The sequence below is a fragment of the Taudactylus pleione genome, unplaced genomic scaffold (assembly GCF_031769625.1).
Source record: "Taudactylus pleione unplaced genomic scaffold, aTauple2 ptg000116l, whole genome shotgun sequence".
Classification (NCBI taxonomy): domain Eukaryota; kingdom Metazoa; phylum Chordata; class Amphibia; order Anura; family Myobatrachidae; genus Taudactylus; species Taudactylus pleione.
The window spans coordinates 22,274,486-22,296,168 of NW_028284518.1; the positions used below are offsets into that span (position 1 = coordinate 22,274,486).

Consider the following 21,683-nt stretch of genomic DNA (forward strand, 5'->3'; position numbering starts at 1 on the left):
GAAGTAAAGTATCTCGGATACACCATTGGTGGAGGTTTGATAAAGCCACAGCTTAATAAAATTGAGGCAATACAAAACTGGCCACGAACCCTGACTAAGAAGCAGGTGAGAGCCTTCTTAGGGATTACTGGGTATTATAGGAGATTTATACCCAATTTTTCCACCATTGCAGTCCCACTGACTGACCTTACCAAAGGCAAACAGGAAGTCATGGTTAAATGGAGTCCTGAAGCAGAGATGGCTTTTCAGGGGTTAAAAATTGCATTGTGTACCCAACCAGTTCTGATGACCCCTGATTTTGACAGGGAGTTTGTTGTGCAAACTGATGCATCAGATGTAGGCATATGAGCAACCCTGTCCCAGAGTAAAGAAGGTGAAGAACACCCTATTTATTACTTAAGCAGGAAGTTGAATGTATATGAGAGAAACTATGCGACAGTCGAGAAAGAAGCGTTGGCCATAAAGTGGGCATTAGAAACTCACAGGTACTACTTGATGGGAAGGAAGTTCAGGCTGATCACTGACCATGCCCCTTTGAAATGGATGTCAGAGAACAAAGTGAGCAATGGGAGAATAACAAGGTGGTCCTTGGCACTGCAGAACTTTAAGTTTACAGTCAAACAGAGGCAGGAAGCCAGCTGATCAATGCAGGTGCTTTGTCGAGTGTTCATTGTTTGGGGGCTGCAGTTGTTTCGCCCCACAGGTCAAAACAAAGGGGGGGGGGGAATATGTGATAGAAGCACTGGAGAAGTCTGGGACGGCATATATGTGTGTCCCAAATTCCTATCATATGTGTTTTAAAACCCCAGGAAACGTCTGTTATGCCAAACAGACTTTGGTAAAAGCCGGATAATGGGTCCTAGGGGTCTGGATGTGAGAAGAGAAGGGAGGGCTCCATCCACAGGCCATTTCAGGTGTTGGGCCTTTCAGTCTGAGAGCAGGCTGATTAGTGGTTCACCATGCAAGTGGTTCTGGGGAGAACAGACACTGAGGTTTGTTCAGAAACACTGTGATATTTGAAAGTGCTGAGTTTGTGGTAAGGCAGTAGGCCCTGCCACTTGTAGAGAGGGAATAACCTGTCTAGTTAGTGCCCAGACGGGCTAGGATTTATTTTTATGTTTTGTTTATTTTGTTATTTATATTGCACAATAAAACTGGTTCCGACCAGCTTGCACAAAAACTCTGGACTGGTGTGCTGTTTTCTGGCTGCTGTATGTCCATCTACCCCAGGAGATGGACCCCCTACCATGACTAGATCACAATATATATATATATATATATATAAAATAAAATGTCCTGACTGATTGACTAACTGACTGACTGACTCATCCAGGGCTGGAGCTAGGCTTCTCGGCAACCAGTGCCATCTTGTGCTACACTCCCACTGCCCTCACCCTCCACCCTTTCCCTCCCCCTGCTCCCTCCCCCTGAGCTTATATATCAATAATTTCAACATGTGGGTGGAGTTCTCCTGGAGCTGGCCAGGTTGTGGTCCTGGTGCCTTTGTGCGGCCGCACAGACAGAACATGTCTCTAGCCATCTTTGGACTCATCAATGCCCAAACCCCTGGACCTAGAAACATGAATATTGGGGAGTATATGCCTTTCATGATGTAGGTACCCACTAAGAAGGGATTTTATTTCTAAATTTGATTCCTAAAGGGATGTAAAGGGCTAAAATGTTTCCTCACCCTGTACAAATTCCTGCCTGATTGTCTCATCATGGCTGTAGCACAGTTCAATCCAAACACCAACTGTCATCAGAATTGCTGCCAAACATCACTGGCAGTTGGTGTGGCTCTCCTGTTTAAATAGTGAGGGAAGAAATGTGTTACACCAGTCAAGGGATGGGAATATGTTACTACAGGGGAGAGTGGGGGCAATGTGTTACAACAGAGGTGAGGGAGGGGAATGTTGAATGTGTTAAAACATGGGCAAGGGAGGAAAATGTGTTACTACAGAGTTAAGCGAGGATAATGTGTTACTACAGAGATAAGGGACTGGAATGTGTTAATACACAGGTGAGGGAGGGTAATGTCTTACTATAGCAGTGATGCATTACTATAGAGGTGAAGGATTATGTGTTACTGAAGTGGTGAGATGGAAATGGAAACAGGAAATATCTAAGGTCTACCTGGGTGAAACAGAGTACATCAGCTAGTATTCTATACTACATTTTTCTTTCCTGGTAAGATGAGGTACACTAGAATATCTTCTTTATAAAAAAAAAACAGAGAAGTGGTGCTCACCCTCTGTCTGCGCTTCCACCCAGCTGTTAATTTCCTTTCTACTTTTTTCGTCATCTCGTGAGAAATCCACAGATTGTATTTCAGCATGAAAAGATTTCTTCATTTGTTGTGCATAATTCTTGAAGGAGAGAGAAAAATCAATTCATCCTTTTGAATACTTTAGGAATAAACTGAAATTAAGTGAGCAATAAATTGGAGAAAGAGGGCTGTGTGGGGAGTGTTTATGTAATAACATTATTTTAATTCAGTGTCTGGTGGTATTTTTTGTTTTACCATTTTGCCCTAGAGGTCCCAATGTGCCTTGGATGCCAGGCAATGCTGGCACTTGTGGTTCTTCAAATACCAGTATGCTGGAAGTGTATTTCTAAAAAAAGCAGCATGCCCAGCCACTGTATGTAATGCATGCGCCGTACTTGTCACACATGCGCAGTGGCAAATAATTGCTCAACTACATGAATAGCGGCAGTGCCTTGGAATTGTGTGCACCTCTGAATCAGGCCCTCTGCCACAAATAGTAATTTACAGGAATTTGTACTTTTTATTTGCATCATATACACATACAAAGTCACGTATAGGGGGGTATTCAATTAGGTGGGAGATTAGCAAGAATCCCGCACCTGCGCAGTAGACAATGGCACAGTGCCTGATGCTACTTGTGATGTTTTCATTTTCATTTTCCCAGTTGCTGACAAGCTTGTAATCAGAATTAGATCATTTTCAGTTTGCCTAACAAAGCAACTGCCACATAGAATAGCATAAATAAAGGTTATGAAGTCATTTTACCATATCCCTTTTGGAAAGTGAAGAATAGAATAGGACTTGGAACACTTTAGTAAAAGGCACTATAGACAAAATATTCAATAGTCATTGCATAATATAAAATGTTATCAAAGTATGTCTTGTTTATCAGTCCAAAACTGGCGCAATGCATCTGATGAATATTACAATTACCAGTCTGTTAGTTCAGTGTAGTTTTCCTTTTTTCAGCACAAGCAAAGAATGTAGTATACATTACATAAACTATTAGACAACTTACCGCTACAATCTGGAAGCTTTTTTCACTATATAGCCTGTTAGCTGTTTTCATTGTGTATTTGCTGTTGGGTTGATTGATGTGTGAAGACAATTCTTCATATACTTTGGGAATGTTTTGTATGTCTACAGCACCTGCGTTCTGAAAACCAAATCTGCAGGTTTACATTATACAACTTGTATAAAAGCATATCACTGTACTAATACATTAGATATTTTAAGCTAACAGACTCGATGAGCGTTCCCGCTTGTCAGATTATGATATCTGACATCTGATGTGTTTGCAGTCAGATTTGGACAATTCCATTCATTTTAATACAGTCTAAAATCGTTCCAATCGTTCATCTGACATATCTGACGTGTGTATGCACCATTAGAATATGTTACAGTATACATTTCTGAAAAGAATCAGTCAAAAACAAAACATATTTTGTGTACTTTGTGTAGATACTGTAAGGTAGAAGGATTTTTAGGGCATTTGTGGAGGCAACTGTAGGTGTGTGGCAGAAATCTTTCAGCAGGATATAAACAGCTAGTTAATAAATTGTTGGAAGATAAAGGAAAGGGTAGAATAATAAGATTGTTGATGGTTTGGAGGAGGGGGGTATACTGAAAGCAACTCTGGTACAAGTGCTTAATGCCCTATCACCCCACAGGTGGATAAGTATATGTTATATCTCTTTTAAACTAAAAATCTAGGTCCAACCTGAGTTTTTGGACATATTTCCAACCCAGGTCAGACCCAGGTCAGACCCCCGTTTACACTGCACCTTCGATCTGGGTTACTCTCAGGTCAGCCCTGTTCACACTGAACCCAGGTCTGCCCTGCTAAACTTGTGAGGTCATAAAAAGTGTCAGGTGACTGCTCCCCAACCACCAATCAGCACATTTTAGGCATGACACAGGTCGGATATCTTGGATTGCGTCGTTTGCACTGCACCATTACCCAGGTCCATCCTGGGTTAGACCCTGGTAGCTACCTGGGTTGGATTGCAGGGTCACTTAACCCGGGTTATTTTTCAGGGACCCTTTTACATTGAGCTGCGACCCAGGTAGACCCAGCACCCACGTTTTTGCTCTGGTGTAAAAGGGTATTAGTGTACATATGAGAATTACATAGGAAAGGCGTGCTGTGTGATGGCAGTTTCTGCTTGTCGCAGAATCAGCCTCAAACCAGAATGTCTAGAAACTGTAGTAAAAAGACAAGAGCACGCACTTAAGGCTGATAGGATAATTTTGCTAACCTGCACTTCTTAAAGCGACCTAATTTGGGGCATTTAGGGCTGCTGTATTTAAAAGGGCAATTATATTAAATACAAAATCAGGTGCATTTGTATTTAATATAATTACCCCTTTAAATTAACCATCCCAAACCGGCGAAGGCATGGCAGCTTTGAAAACTGCTGCTTAGTAAATTTAGCCCATAGTGTAATAATTAAAATTTGCAAGTTAGTACAAGTTCAATTAGTTGTTAATAATGTGCGAATTGAATTCATTACTCTAAGGGTCTCATTCAGACCCACTCCCAAGCGCATATGCGCTCGCATGCGGGTCGATGTTGAGGCCCTGCGCACGCACAGCGGCCGCACTGCGTGTGCCAAGCCCGTAGCGAAAGAGAAATTCTCTCACTCCGGGACTCACTACAACAGGAGCGGCTGTCGATGGTGATCAACAGCTTGCCCTGTTTTGTAGGCGGGGCAGGGGGGTGGCTACACAAACGGAGGCGTTCCCGACAGAACGCCTGCAGTTTGGTGGCAGCCCCACTGACATAACTCGTGATGTCAGTGGTGAGCTTCCAGCTCTAATAGAGTCAAAAGCTCAGTGGGACTTGCAGTAGACAAGACCCTACCACAAGGGTCTTGTCGCAAGCCCTGATGGTCACGATGGTCTTGACCATCGTGACCATCAACCAGGCAGCTTGCTAAAGCTGTGGGTGGTCAGCCACAGCCTAGCGAGCGGCCAGGAGGCCAGCTCTGAAAATAGAAGCCGCCGCCCTCATTCAGAGCGAGCGCTCGCATCTTGCGAGCAGCTCTGAATGAGGTCCTATGTGCACTCTCTTGTCTTTTTACTAGAACACACATGCACTAAATTAAGTCTAGAAGGATGAAACACATTGGGACATATTCAATTTGGAGCGAAAAGTCAGTTGTCATCTGAGGTTTTCAGGTTGAAAAACTTATCGCGCTCGTTCCCGCTTATCCCTGTATTCAATTCCAAAACAGCAAAAACGGGAGCCGGCAATAACGAAATCAGCGAAAGTGCTGTCATTTTTGGGGAAATCAGCCTGACACCTACCCAAAAGGTGGTCTGACATGGGGGTTCACTATGGGTACCACCGAATAGCCCTGCTAAAGGTATTTGGGGTGTTTAAACAGTCTCAATAGCTTTAATTTTGAGTCTTTAAAAAAGTGGTGAAGAATAGCATTTTCAAAATTTTTGGGGGAAAATAAGTAGTCCCATCAAATTTGGGGTACCTGAAAATGGGTGCAGTGGCTAAAGTGAACTTTTAAAAATCGTGAAAAATCCACCTGCAGCAAACAAACACAATCAAAAAACACCTGGGGCATACTTGGGGACCCCCCTGAGTCTATTTTGCTAATTTTAAAGTTTGTCCCCTAACTTTTTCTTTTTTCACTCCCAAAATGAAAGCACTGTTTTTGGGGTGTCCTGTTGAACTTTTTATTTTTTGACACAGATTACCTTTTGGGGACTGTCCAAGGGATGTAGGGTTGCTTTTTGAAGTTTGTACCCCAAAACCGCAATTCTGCCCTTTTTTTCGACACCTATTCATTCATAGGTGATACTTTATCACTGGGTTCGAACCACTGATTTTCCACACTGGCGAAAAGTCCGAAAAACTGAATACGGGGATAAGTGAGAAATGCGAAAATGACCTCATTGGCGATAAATTGCCGATAATGGCTTTTCGCAGCCTAATTGAATATGGCCCATTGTGTCTTGCACTGTTTGGACACCTCCATCCTAACACTAGGTTTTGGCTCTTTTTGATGTATGTATATTGGCATATGTTTGTTTTAGTGTGTAATACATTATATTATACTATCAGTAATATTTATTTCTTGTTATGGGGCTGATTCTGATTTGGGAGCAAAGAAAGAAGTAACTTTGTAACGACTGGAATAAATGCTGCAATGGAAAGGGTGCAAATAATAATCTTTTTTTTTTTTTTTTGGCTGCAAGGTAAATATTGGCTGCTTTACATGTAACCCACAAATAATGACATCTTTTACACTGCAGTTTAGAATTCAGCTAGGGTACGCCCCTCCCAATCTAAATCTCTCTGCATACTTTTAATCTGGCCCACCTGCATTGTATTATGGTTTTACCAAGACACAAAGTAAAGGGCCCCATACATCTGCAATGAATTGTCACGATCCCGCGATGCTGCAACCCGGCATCGCAGGATCGCAGAAATCCAACATGTTGGATTTTCCCGATTTGATGATCGCAATCAAAAAATTATTGTGATTGTCTAATCGGGGACATTTAACATGTCAAAATTCAGCAATCCTGCGATAGATCGCTGAACATCGATGGTGGGCGGTCGCTGTTTCCACCTGGAAACGCCGGCATTTCCCATCGCATCGCCGGATCACGACAAACAGTCACTGATGTATGGGCAGCTTTATTTGCTTATTTTTGCTTTGCTCCCAACTCAGTATAAGCTCCAATGTGTGTAGATATTGCTAATAATTCATCAGTATTTTGATGACTATCTTAAGTCCCTTGTTGGGATTTCAATGTAGGTATTGAGACCGGCGGCATTGCGGCTGCCGGTCTCATAACTACATCCGCTGTAACATAATGCTACCACTAATATACTGCACTATAGACATGGGGGCTGATTCTGAATTGCATGCTGTGTCAATGGCTGATGTTTTAAGTCTGCACATACATCCCAGTGGCACAGTGCATGCATCCTGATTGTTAGCGCTCACAGACACAGAATAGAGTTGGATGCATGTTCTGTGGAATTCAGTGGGGTTTCCTGAGTAACAGGGGTGGAAACGCCAGCATTTCCCATCGCATCGCCGGATCACGGCAAACAGTCGCTGATGTATGGGCAGCATTACTTGCTAATACCTCTTTTCCACCAAAAACCCAGGTCCGACCTGGGTTTTTGGACATGGTTCCAACCCTGGTCAGACTCAGGTCAGACCCATTTACACTGCAGCTTCGATCTGGGTTACTCCCAGGTCAGCCCTGTTCACACTGAACTCAGGACTGCCCTGCTAAAGCTGTGAGGTCATAAAAAGTGGGAGGTGAATGCCCCACAACCACCAATCAGCTCATTTTAGGCATGACCCAGGTCAGATAACCCGGGTTGAACCGTTTACACTGCACCATTACCCAGGTCCATCCTGGGTCCAACACTGGTAGCTACCTGGGTTGGATTGCTGGGTCACTTGACCTGGGTTATTTTTCAGGAACCCTTTTACACTGAGCTGCGACCCGGGTAGACCCAGCAAAAACCCAGGTTTTTGCTCTGGTGTAAAAGGGGTATTATTTTTGCTTTGCTCCTCCAATGTGTATAGATATTGCTAATAATTCATGGGTGAAAAAGAACATCTCAGTATCCCAAAATATATACATAGTTAAGCCCATACTTTCCTTCATTACGATCATGCTTACAGTTGTACTACTGCTGCTTGTAAAATACTTTAAATAGCATTTTACAACGGCCAACATAATGATGTCCTAGTTCTGGGGTTTACATATACTGTAGCTTGCTGGCATTTTGATTGTTAACCAGCCATATGTAACCCGTTTTGGGGTGGTTACAAACTTTCCACTTTGTTTGGGAGTGATTTTAGCCCATTCATCTGAGCAGATTTGCTTGAGGTTTTTTAAATTAGTCAGATGACACTTGTGCTCCACAGCCCTCAAACAGTGCCACATATTCTTATCTGGATTAAGATCAGAGCATTGATTAGGCAATTGTAGGACATAAACCCTTTTCTTCTTGAGCTTCTTTAATGTTCTTCTTGAATTTTCACCCAAGCTTCCATTGTTTAGTAGAGTGAAACAGGTCCTCTTGCAATATTTTCTTGTATTTTACACAGTAACTGCTGAGGAAAAGCAGCTCTGCAACATGGAATGGGTATGTAATGCCATCTTTCGAGATGCCGACAGCGGCATCCCGATGGTTGGTATCCCGACAGGGGTCGGGTAAGTATACTTCCCCTCCCCCCTTCCCCCTCTAACCCTCCCTTGTTGTAGCCTAACCCTACCCCTCCCCGTTAGTGCCTAAACCTAACCCCCCCTTCATGCCTGAACCTAACCCTCCCCCCCTGCGGCTAATGCTAAGGGCACCCCGGACTTACCTCGTTCGGGCTGGCGTCCTTCGGCATTCCGGCACCGGGATTAAGATAGGCGTTGGTATTTTGACGACTATCTTAAGTCCCTTGTCAGGATTTCGATGTAGGTATTGAGACTGGCGGCATCGCGTGCGCCGGTCTCATAACTACATCCCCTGCAACATAACGCTACCACTAATATACTGCACTATAGACATGGGGGCTGATTCTGAGTTGCATGCTGTGTCAATGGCCGATGTTTTAAGTCTGCACATACATCTCAGTTGCACAGTGCATGCGTCCTGATTGTTAGCGCTCACAGACACAGAATAGAGTTGGATGCATGTTCTGTGGAATTCAGTGGGGGTTCCTGAGTAACAGGTGGGTGGCTAAGCAGATGTAGGCATGTCGTGGGCGTGTCACTGTAATTGTCTGCGTACAAAGACACACAGGAGGCCATGGTGCGATGGAGAAACTGCACCTGTCATAGGGCTGGCGCAAGTTTCGATGGTGTATCCGACGGTTCATCTAAAGAAGCGCAAAGATGGAAATGCACTACTGCAAGACACTGCAAGTGGGCAACTCAGTTACATTGTTTTGGCCGTGGCATTAGCATAAGATGCAGCCACGGCTTCAGTTAAAGATGCAGAAGCAGTCGGATCTGAGAACGACTCGGAATCAGCCCCATGGTGTTTGATATGGGTTAGTGGTAGGGATGTGCAGGTTCGGATAGGTTCGAGTTTGTACGCTGAGTTCGGATTTTTCTCTCCAAAAAAACGGAACTCAGAAAGAGGCAAAACGTCACCTTGCATGGACAACCATCATCATTCCTGGACTTTTGTCCAGGAATGATGATGTTTGTCCATGCAAGATGACGTTTTGCCTCGTTCTGAGTTCCGTTTTTTTGGAGGGAAAAATCTGAACTCAGCGTGCAAACTCGAACCTATCCGAGCCTGCACATCCCTAGTTAGCGGTGTACCTATTCTATATTCTCAGTAATGGACCTTACAGCTTCTTCAAAGTTATAGCTGGCCTCGCAGTGGCTCCTATCCCATGCTTCCTTCATATTTGTGCAGTTAGTTTTGATGAACACCCAAGATAATGGAACCACCAGTGCCCACTTGGACATCCAAACCCCTGTATTTTGCTTTGTAATTTTCTTAACACATGCATCTGTATAACTTTATATTTTTTGGTCTTTGATGGGCTCTTTAGCCTTCATTTCACAACTGTTCTCCAGATTTACAACCAAACAAGCCCTGATATGGGGGATTTTATATTGAAATTGTAGGAATTATTTTTACGATTCATTAATGGAGGCCAACTGTAAAGCAAATGATGTCCTCATTTGAAAAGTGTTTTTCACCAGTGTAAACTTAGAGGTTTAACAACACAGGAACTATTCTTTTTTAAACAGCACATTTTAATATTTTTCTTAAGATGTTTTTGCAACATAAAAGAATGACACATTAAATAAAATAATTTTAGTACTTCACAATAAAGTATCACAAAGAAGTGCATTTGCTATTCAGTAAAATGAGATCAATGTAAAAGGGTCCACATTCTTTTGCAAGGCACTGTTTATAATGATATGTATGTATGTATGTAAGTATGAATGTATATATGTGTATACATATATATATATATATTATATATATATATATATATATATTGTGATAGGATCACTGGTAAAGTGGTCTGTGGCAGGTACATTTGTCCCAGATTCCTGTCATTATGTGTTTTAAACCCCCAGGAGAAAGTCTGCAGTGTAGCAGGCTTGAGTCTCGGCTTTTTGAAAAGCCGGTTTGGGACCTGGGGGTTGTGGGTGAGAGGAGAGGGAGGGCTCCACCCACGGCCACTCCAGGTTTTGGTTCTCGCAGCCTGGTAACAGGCTTGTTAGGGTTTCCACCTGAGAGTGGCCAATATAAGCCTAGTGTGTTTAGGGCTGAGTGTCTCACCTGGGAGAGCAGGCAGGGAGTTTGCTCAGAGACACTTGAAAAACCTATTTGTGAGTACTGTGCTGTGCCTTGTTGCTGGTGAGGGCATTAGGCCCTGCCAGGTTCTTGTAGTGAGGGAACCACCTGTAAAGTTAGAGCCCAGCCAGGGCTAGGATTTACGATTTATGATTTCTTTATGCTATTTCTGTTTTGCACAATAAAGACTGGCGCCGACCAGCTTGTACTCGAATCCAGTCAGGAGTACTATTTCCCAGCTGCTGTGTGTGTAAGGAAGGAGTCCTCTACCCAGGAGAGGAACCCCTAATCTGACTGTGTCACAATATGGTGGAGAATGCGGGCACCCACACACACTGAAGTTGCAGCGAGAGGAAAACTTTCCGTTTAAAAATTAAAGGGACAGACACCCAATTTGTGAGTGTGGAAATAACGCTGTGTCCTTGGAGTCCCATAGAGGAGGCGTCAGCCAATGCTCAGAGAGGCAAGGTTCAGCTTCCAACCTACACCCCAGGACAAAATGAAGGAAATTATTAAGGCCTTGCTCAAAGCTACAGGAGCTCAGCAGGAGACGAACAAACTTCAGCAGGAGACGAACCATCTTCAGCAGGAATCTACCAGGGCTCAGCAGGAATCTACCAGGGCTCAGCAGAAATCCACCAGGGTGCAACTGTTGGCCTTAGAGACAGCCCAGAGGCAACAACAGGTCGCCATCGCGGAAAACAGGCAGGCCATAAAAGAGGTGGTACAGCACCTGGTCGCCCGGCCCAGAGATGTTAATACTGGTCCTCCCACCACCACTCACTCCGTACGAGCCAGTCACTTCCTCCAAAATATGGCTTTGGGCGATGATGTGGAGGCCTATCTCGCCGCATTTGAAAGAACGGCCGAAAGAGAGAGTTGGCCCAAGGAGCAGTGGGCAAGTCTGGTGGCACCTTTTTTGTCTGGGGAGCCACAAAAGGCCTATTTCGACTTATGCCTGGCTGATGCCAAGGACTATAAAAAACTAAAACAGGAGATCCTAACTCGCTTGGGAGTCACCACCTTTGTTCGTGCCCAACGGGTCCACTGCTGGGAGTTCCATAGGGACAAGCCTCCACGTTCACAGATGCATGACCTCGTCCATCTGTCCTCAAAATGGCTACAGCCCGAGACGCTGACCACAGATCGTGGAAAGGGTCGTGATGGACCGGTACCTGCGATCATTACCTGTGACTCTGCGCAAGTGGGTGAGCCATGCAGACCCTAAGTCCGCGGACCAGTTGGTCGAACTGGTGGAGAGGTACGTGGCGGCTGAGGAGCTGATGAGTATGCCCCACCGAGCCCCGATGGCGCACCGGCGAACTCCCACAGACACTGGTAAGACTGTTCCAGGGGAGAAGGGTGCTGGGCGGTGGAATGTACCTAAGACTGAGGGTGTAGAACCTGGAGACAGGCCTACCAGGCCAGGAAGGTTCTTGCCCCATAAACGACTAGACATTAATATGACTCAGTGTTTCCGATGTGGTGGCTTCGGCCATATTGCCGCTAATTGTTCACTTACAACTGAACCTATGCAATGTGATACTGCTCATGTCTACCGCAGGGGGTCTTTCTTTGCACAGACAGCCTGTACGGCTGACCGGCAGGCTGAGACTGATAAGCACATGTGTGTACTCACTGTAGATGGCAACCGAGTAGAGGCACTGTTAGACTCTGGTAGCTTGGTGACACTTATAAAAGCTGAGCTGGTGAACCCCTTGAGGCATAAGGGGAAAACTGTTGGTGTGACCTGCATACATGGGGATACTCGATATTATGTTACTGCCGAGGTGAACATCGAGACACCATGTGGCTCTGCTATAGTTTCTGTGGGTTTGGTGCATGGTCTGATGTACGATGCAATATTGGGGAGAGACTTTGCTCACTTCTGGAAGTTGTGGGAAAGCCGTTTTGTTCCAGAGGGGAACAACCCCGATCCATTTGAGAAGGTTGTCGATGTAGTGGAGGAGGGAGTTTCTTCTGAGTCAGAGTTATTCCCTTTTTCTACTATGATTGGCGAACCAGAGAATGCGGAGCGTGACGGTGGCCCGCCAACTGATGTGCCTCCCATTGAGGTGGGAAGTGTTGTTGGGCCAGGTGATCATCTGCCTGATTTAGAGGTCAGAAGAGAGGTCTTTGCCGTGGAGCAGTTGAATGACCCTACTTTGGTAAAAGCCAGGGAGAATGTAAAAGTAGTTGATGGTAAACCCGTAGACCCTGATAGTCCTTTGTCCTATCCCCACATGGCAATGTGTCAGGATTTGTTATATCAGGTGACTAAGAAGGGGGAAGATATTGTGGAACAACTAATAGTTCCCAAAGCCTACAGAAGAACAGTGTTGGATCTGGCCCATGGTCATATAACGGCAGGCCATCTAGGGGTAGAGAAAACCACTGAGCGAATAATGCAGAGGTTTTTCTGGCCCGGGCTTCATAAAGAGGTGTCTGACTTTTGCGCATCCTGCCCTGAGTGTCAGTATCATGCTCCCAGGCCACATTTTAAGGGTCCACTAGTTCCATTGCCTGTTATAGAGGTGCCGTTTGAAAGAATAGCGATGGATTTGGTTGGACCCTTAATGAAGTCTGCCAGGGGACACCAGTATATTTTGGTCATAATGGATTACGCTACCAGGTACCCGGAAGAGATCCCGTTGCGCAATACATCAACCAAGACCATTGCCAGAGAGCTAGTTCATGTCTTTAGCAGGCTGGGTATACCCAAGGAGATACTAACTGACCAGGGTACACCGTTTATGTCAAAAGTCATGAAAGAGTTATGCCGCCTGTTCAAAATTGAACAGTTAAGAACTTCGGTTTATCACCCCCAAACCGATGGGCTGGTCGAGAGGTTTAACAAGACGTTAAAACACATGCTTAGGAAAGTGGTCGACAAGGATGGTAGGGATTGGGATTACTTATTGCCATATTTATTGTTGGCCATAAGAGAGGTTCCCCAGTCCTCCACCGGGTTTTCACTAGGGATGTGCAGGCTCTGTTCTACTCGGTTCCGTTCGGTTCTTTTTACCGGATCTTATTGGGTTTCAGCTGTCACGAGTTTTGGATAGCCAATAAGGTTCGGTAAAAAGAACCGAACGGAACCGAGTAGAACCGAGCCTGCACATCCCTAGTTTTCACCCTTCGACTTGTTGTATGGGAGACACCCAAGGGGGTTACTAGACATTGCCAAAGAGACATGGGAGGGGCAGTCTAGTCCTTACAAAACGGTGATTGAGTATGTTTCTCAAATGCAGGAGGGAATGGCTGCGGTAGTGCCGATAGTGAGAGAGCACCTGGAACAGGCTCAACAGGCATAGCAGAGGGTATCCAACCGCAATGCTCGGTTATGCAGCTTTGCTCCTGGGGACAGAGTGTTAGTGTGGGTTCCCACTGTGGAAAATAAACTTTTGGCTAAATGACAAGGGCCCTTTGAAATCTCAGAAAGAGTGGGACAGGTCAATTACAAAGTTTACCAGCCGGGGAAAAGAAAGCCGGAACAGATATACCATATAAAGCTGTTAAAGCCCTGGAAAGATAGAACGGTACTGTCGGCCATCCGAGCCCCTCCAGTAAATCCAGGGCCCTTAGTTCCCGAAGTGACAGTGGCAAGAACCATGTCGGCAATTCAACAACAAGAGGTCAAGGAGTTTCTAATCAGAAATAGGGTGCTGTTCTCTGACGTATCTGGGAAAACCTCAGTCGTTAAACATGACATCATCACTGACCCAGGGGTTAAAGTTAATCTAAAGCCCTATAGGTTACCAGAAGCACAAAGAGAATTGGTGTCGAAAGAAATTAGAAATATGCTAGAGTTAGGGGTTATTGAAGAATCACATAGTGAATGGTCAAGTCCCATTGTGTTGATTCCAAAGCCCGACGGGAGTGTGCGTTTCTGCAATGACTTCCGAAAGTTGAACAGTGTTTCAAAATTCGATGCCTACCCGGTGCCACAGTGGAGAAGGAGGCGTTGGCCATAAAGTGGGCGTTAGAGGCTCTCAGGTACTACTTGGTTGGAAGAAAGTTCAAATTGATCACTGATCATGCCCCTTTGAAGTGGATGTCCGAAAATAAGGACAGTAGTGTGAGAATTACGAGATGGTTCTTTACGAACGTTAAAATTTTCAGTGGAACATAGGCCAGGAAGCCAGCTGGCCAATGCAGACGCATTGTTACGCGTTCATTGTTTGGGGGGCTTCAGATGTTCCGCCCCACAGGTCGAAACAAAGGGGGGGGATATGTGATAGGATCACTGGTAAAGTGGTCTGTGGCAGGTACATTTGTCCCAGATTCCTGTCATTATGTGTTTTAAACCCCCAGGAGAAAGTCTGCAATGTAGCAGGCTTGAGTCTCGGCTTTTTGAAAAGCCGATTTGGGACCTGGGGGTTGTGGGTGAGAGGAGAGGGAGGGCTCCACCCACGGCCACTCCAGGTTTTGGTTCTCGCAGCCTGGTAACAGGCTTGTTAGGGTTTCCACCTGAGAGTGGCCAATATAAGCCTAGTGTGTTTAGGGCTGAGTGTCTCACCTGGGAGAGCAGGCAGGGAGTTTGCTCAGAGACACTTGAAAAACCTATTTGTGAGTACTGTGCTGTGCCTTGTTGCTGGTGAGGGCATTAGGCCCTGCCAGGTCCTTGTAGTGAGGGAACCACCTGTAAAGTTAGAGCCCAGCCAGGGCTAGGATTTCCGTTTATAATTTCTTTATGCTATTTCTGTTTTGCACAATAAAGACTGTCACCGACCAGCTTGTACTCGAATCCAGTCTGGCGTACTATTTCCCAGCTGCTGTGTGTGTAAGGAAGGAGTCCTCTACCCAGGAGAGGAACCCCTAATCTGACTGTGTCACAATATATATATTTATATATATATATATATATATATATAAATGTTCCAGTGATCTCTGTATATAAATAGCAGAGATATATTCATGAAGCAGTTTCACAATATAGGGTGTGCAGCAAGCCCGATCCTCTGTGCAGCTACCTCGCTCCACGCCCCTCCACATCGTACCTCTCAGGAAAGTGGGTTCTCCCTCCTATGTGGTGTCATCTTCCCAGTGATATTCCATAAGATGACGCATGCAACAAGATAGCAAATGCACAGTGTCAGAGTCTTTGCTTTCACTGCATGGTGCCATCTTTTCGACTGTCACTGCACCACATAGGAGGAGGACTGTACTTATGCTCTGGGTGCAGGGTGTGCAGTGCAAGGCCCCACTGGGCCCGTGTGCCAAATATAAATATGTCTATGCTTAGAATATAAAGAGATGTCTCTGTTTACTAATGAAGTGCAGAAAGGCCGGTTCTCATAAATAACAGTTCACCTCACAAAAAGTCAGCCTCCACTATGTTCAAGTAAAAGGTATGCTTTAAAGTAAGAAATTGTTGGCATCATTGAAGTGGATCTGGCAGATCCTTTTTCTTTATTTAGATTTTTCATTTTGTTTAGCTGAGCTTCAGTTGGCCTTCCTACTGGAGATTGTTCTAATCTAAGTAGTATTCAGAGGCAGCGTTACTTTCTCTTCAAGACACTTATTGACACCAGGGTTGGTCCTGACCAAATTCCTGCCACCCCCCACTGGAAATAGATGCCACCTCAAAGTAGCGTCGCACCAACATCTTGCTGTGAGTGAGAAGGAAATATTTTAACTGGAGCACCTTAAATTGAAGCCAATTTCACAATTCAGTATATTATTCGGGAATGGATAAGTTTGATATGTACCCGACAACCCAGTCCCAAGCTCACCTACTTTGTTTCCTAGTTAAATCACCTATGAAAAAGTTGTTGTGGCAGTAAGAAAAAAAATGAATATCACCTGGTACTTTAAAGGATTTTGATCAAAGTCCAACTTAGTTACAGTATATTAACTTGAGTGCTGGTTCTAGTAAGGCCCCTCAGCTGAATGCCAATAATATTCACTGCACAGCCCCAACTCCCTTATCCTCTTCTTGGCTCATCTGCCTCATTTTCTTGACCCAACTTTGTCCTCTTCCTGGCTACACTTCCCCAAGCCCCAGCCTGACTACCTCCTCTTCCCTACCTGCCTCCTACCTGTCCATGGCCTGTGTGTCTGCCTCTTGGGTATCCCTCCTCTGGGCCACCTACCTCCTATTTCTAATCCACTTCCTTCCTCTTCCCGGCCCACCTGTGTCCTGCTACCAGCTCTGCTTCCCTCTCTTACAGCCTGCCCAGCTTCTCCCCACACTCTGAGCCTGCACAGCTCTGCATATTTGAAGAGTGATCATTGATCACCAGCCGGTTATCATCTGATCATGGCACCACAGCTCCCCCAATGAGTGTCACCTCTCTTCTTCAACTGGTGCACGAGCCTCACATGTCACCTTAAATGCACCCCCCCTGGAGCTAGGTCACCCTGGTCAAGTGTCCTATGTACTATAAACTTTAAACTTGCCTCTTTGCTAGGCAGGATGGTAGATATTAGAGAGCCATGATAATAGGTTATAAAATATGCAAGGGATTTTATTCCATTACTATGCTGTAGTTAAACCATACTTAAAGCTTCCAATTCAGTTACAGATATTCTCTAAGGTGTCAGGTCTGCAAGTTAATCCTTAATTGATGAAGGGTTTAAGAAAGATAAACATTTTTATTAGGGGTGAGCGGGTTCGGATTTCTGAAATCCGAACCCCACCGAGCCCCCCGATCCGAGTCCGATCCGAGTCAGGCTCGACTTTTCCCGCCTGACTCGGATCTGAAATCGAGGCAAAACATCATCATCCCGCCTTCCGAGTCTCGCAGGTTTTGGATCCTATATAAGGTACCCGCGTCGACGCCATTTTCTCACTCGGCTGTGGACAGTGAAGAGGGAGGGTGGGAGTTAGGGCTGTGTAGTGTAGTGTAGTGTAGTGTAGTGCTGCTGTTGTCCACTACTTCAAAGTCCATAGGGGCTGGCTGTGTTGTGCTGTGCTGCTGTTGTTAATAGGGGCTGTGTCCACTACTTCAAAGTCCATAGGGGCTGGCTGGACTGTGTTGTGCAGTCAGTTCTCCATAGGGGCTGTGTCCACTCCAAAGTCCTGTGCAGTGTCCCAGTCCTAAAGGGGTGCTGTAGTGTTGTCCAGGGGGTGCTCTGTCCATCAGGGGTGCTCCCCCCAAGTGCTAAAAAAATAATATATTTTCTGTGTTTGTGAATTGTGTGCGCAGTAGCCGCACGTGCATCAACAAAGTAGTGCCAAGCGTGCGCCTGTGTCATAAGTAAAGGGCCGGCTGGCTTGACCGTTAAGGGTGCTGTAACCCCCAAAGTACACTCCAGTCCAAACCAAAAAAAAAATTATTTTCTGTGTTTGTGAATTGTGTGCGCAGTAGCCGCACGTGCATCAACAAAGTAGTGCCAAGCGTGCGCCTGTGTCATAAGTAAAGGGCCGGCTGGCTTGACCGTTAAAGGGTGCTGTAACCCCCGAAAGTACACTCCAGTCCAAACCAAAAAAAAATTATTTTCTGTGTTTGTGAATTGTGTGCGCAGTAGCCGCACGTGCATCAACAAAGTAGTGCCAAGCGTGCGCCTGTGTCATAAGTAAAGGGCCGGCTGGATTGACCGTTAAGGGTGCTGTAACCCCCGAAAGTACACTCCAGTCCAAACCAAAAAAAAATTATTTTCTGTGTTTGTGAATTGTGTGCGCAGTAGCCGCACGTGCATCAACAAAGTAGTGCCAAGCGTGCGCCTGTGTCATAAGTAAAGGGCCGGCTGGCTTGACCGTTAAAGGGTGCTGTAACCCCCAAAGTACACTCCAGTCCAAACCAAAAAAAAAATAATTTTCTGTGTTTGTGAATTGTGTGCGCAGTAGCCGCACGTGCATCAACAAAGTAGTGCCAAGCGTGCGCCTGTGTCATAAGTAAAGGGCCGGCTGGCTTGACCGTTAAAGGGTGCTGTAACCCCCAAAAGTACACTCCAGTCCAAACCAAAAAAAAAATAATTTTCTGTGTTTAGCCGCACGTATATATCAAATCGATATAACATAAATGGAGGACCAAACTTTCTCCGATAAAAATAAAATAGAGAAAGATCAAGAACCACTTCCTCCTAGTGCTGAAGCTGCTGCCACTAGTCATGACATAGACGATAACATGCCATCAACGTAGTCTGCCAAGGCCGATGCCCAATGTCATAGTAGAGGGCACATACAATCCCAAATGGCAAAGTTCAGGAAAATGACCTTGAAAAAGACATTTAAATCAGCTGAAGAGAAACGTAAACTTGCCAATATGCCATTTACGACTCGGAGTGGCAAGGAACGGCTAAGGTCGATCCCTAGTATGTTCATGACTAGTGGTTCAGCTTCACATGACGATGGAAGCCCTCCTCCCACTAAAAAAATCAAAAGAGTTAAGCTGGCAAAAGCACAGCGAAGAACTGTGCTTTCTAAGAAGATATCACAAATCCCCAAGGAGAGTCCAAGTGTGGTGGTGGTTGCAATGCCTGACCTTCCCAGCACTGGACGGGAAGAGGTGGCTCTTTCCACCATTTGCACGCCCCCTGCAAGTGCTGAAAGGAGCACCCACAGTCCACTTGCTGATATGCAAATTGAAGATGTCACTGTTGAAGTACAACAGGATGAGGATACTGGTGTAGCTGGCGCTGAGGAGGAAGTTGGCGAGGAGGATTCTGATGGTGATGTGGTTTGTTTAAATCAGGCTCCGGGGGAGACAGTTGTTGTCCGTGGGATGAAAAAGCCCATCACGGTCATGCCTGGGCAGAAGACCAAACATTCCACCTCTTTGGTCTGGCAATATTTCTATCCAAATCCGGACAACAACTGTCTTGCCATATGTACCATATGTAAAGGTGAAATAAGTAGGGGTAGGGACGTCAACCACCTAGGAACATCCTCCCTTATACGGCACCTGCAGCGCGTTCATAAAAAGTTACTGTCAAGTTCAGAAACTTTGGCTAAGACCGTAAGCAGTCCAGGGACACCTAAATCCCGTTGTCCTGTTGTATCCAAGCGCCTGCAAACCACACCGTCAACTCCCTCCTCGTCAATTTCCTCCTTAGCAGGATCGGAAGTAGTCCTGCAGGCCATGTCACTGGCATGACTGACTCTCCTATCCGGGATTCCTCCGGAGGATCCTGCATTGCTACGCCTACTGCTGCCGCTGCTGCTGTTGCTGCTGCTGGGAGTCGTTCATCATCCCAGAGAGGAAGTAGGAACACCACTACTTTTACTAAACAATTGACCCTCCAACAGTCCTTAGCAAGGAGGATGAAGTACGACAGCAGTCATCCTGAAGCAAAACGTATAACTGAGGCCTTGACTGCTATGTTGGTGTTAGACGTGCGTCCGGTATCCGCCATTAGTGCAGTGGGATTTATACAATTGATGGAGGTAGTGTGTCCCCGGTTCCAAATCCCGTCTAGATTCCACTTCACTAGGCAGGCGATACCGAGACTGTACAGAAACGTCAGAAAAAGTGTCCTCAGTGTCCTGAAAAATGCTGTTGTACCCAATGTCCACTTAACTACGGACATGTGGACAAGTGGAACAGGGCAGACTAAGAACTATATGACTGTGACAGCCCACTGGGTAGATGTATCACCTTACGCAGCAACAGCAGCAGCGTCACCAATAGCAGCATCTCAGAAACGCCAGCTCGTTACAAGGCAGGCTACGCTGTGTATCACCGGTTTCAGTAAGAGGCACACCGCCGACAACCTCTTAGAGAAACTGAGGGAAATCATCGCCCAGTGGCTTACCCCACTTAGACTCTCCTGGGGATTTGTGATATCTGACAACGCCACCAATATTGTGCGGGCATTACATCTGGGCAAATTCCAGCACGGCCCATGTTTTGCTCACACAATAAACTTTTATGGTGCAGAATTTTCTGAAAAGCGACAGGGGCGTGCAGGAGATGCTTTGGGTGGCCCGAAAAATTTCTGGCCACTTTCGCCATTCAGCGACTGCGTGCCGAAGACTGGAGCGCCAGCAAACACTCTTGAACCTGCCCCACCATCACCTGAAGCAAGAGGTTGTGACGCGGTGGAACTCAACCCTCTATATGCTTCAGAGGATGGAGGAGCAGCAAAAGGCCATACAAGCCTATACATCCACCTATGACATAGGCAAAGGAGGGGGTATGCACCTGACTCAAGTGCAGTGGAGAATGATTTCTGTGTTGTGCAAGGTTCTCCAGCCCTTCGAACTTGCCACACGTGAAGTCAGTTCAGACACTGCCAGCTTGAGTCAGGTCATTCCCCTCATCAGGCTTTTGCAGAAGCAGCTGGAGAAAGTGAAGGAGGAGCTAAGACAGAGCGATTCCGCTCGGCATGTGGGACTTGTGGATGAAGCCCTTCATTCGCTTAGCCAGGATTCCAGGGTGGTCAATCTGTTGAAATCAGACCACTACATTTTGGCCACCGTGCTCGATCCTAGGTTTAAAGCCTATGTGGTGTCTCTCTTTCCGGCCGACACAAGCCTGCAGAGGTGCAAAGACCTGCTGGTGAACACACTGTCAGCTAAAGCGGAACGTGACACGTCAACGGCTCCTTCTTAATTTTCTCCCGCAACTGGGGCTGCCAGGAAAAAACTTAGGTATCCTAAGCAACCCGCTGGTGGTGATGCAGGGCAGGCAGGACCAAGTTTGGACATCTGGTCCGGACTGAAGGACCTGGCAACAATTTCTGACATGTCTACTGTCACTGCATATGATACTGTCACCATTGACAGAATGGTGGAGGATTACATCGGTGACAGCATCCAAGTAGGCATGTCAGACAGTCCATACCTGTACTGGCAGGAAAAAGAGGCAATTTGGAGGCCCCTGTACAAACTGGCTCTATTTTACCTGAGTTGCCCCCCCTCCAGTGTGTACTCCGAAAGAGTGTTTAGTGGAGCCGGGAACCTTGTCAGCGAAAGGCGTAGGAGGTTGCTTCCACAGAATGTGGAGAAGATGATGTTCATCAAAATGAATTATCAGCTCTTCCAGGGAGACCAGCCTCCAGAAGGTACAGAGGGACCTGTGGTGGTGGATTCAAGTGGGGACGAGTTAATACTTTGTGAGGATGAGGATGTACACACTGAAGAGGGTGAGGAATCGGTGGATGAGGAGGATGAGGATGACATCTTGCCTCCGTAGAGCCAGTTTGTGCAGGGACAGATTAATTGCC

At 45.9% G+C, this 21,683-nt stretch overlaps 1 protein-coding gene across 1 annotated transcript in view; it reads right to left on the reverse strand.

Moving 5' to 3' along the window:
* Nucleotides 1-21,683, reverse strand: part of LOC148524822 (leukocyte elastase inhibitor-like) — a 63,925-nt gene that overhangs the window by 22,603 nt on the left and 19,639 nt on the right. The window contains exons 4-5 of the mRNA XM_088471803.1: nt 3,285-3,422; nt 2,249-2,366 (exon numbers count right to left, since the gene is read on the reverse strand). Of these exons, the coding sequence (XP_088327929.1) occupies nt 2,249-2,366; nt 3,285-3,422 (256 nt within the window). The remainder of the gene's footprint in view (nt 1-2,248; nt 2,367-3,284; nt 3,423-21,683) is intronic.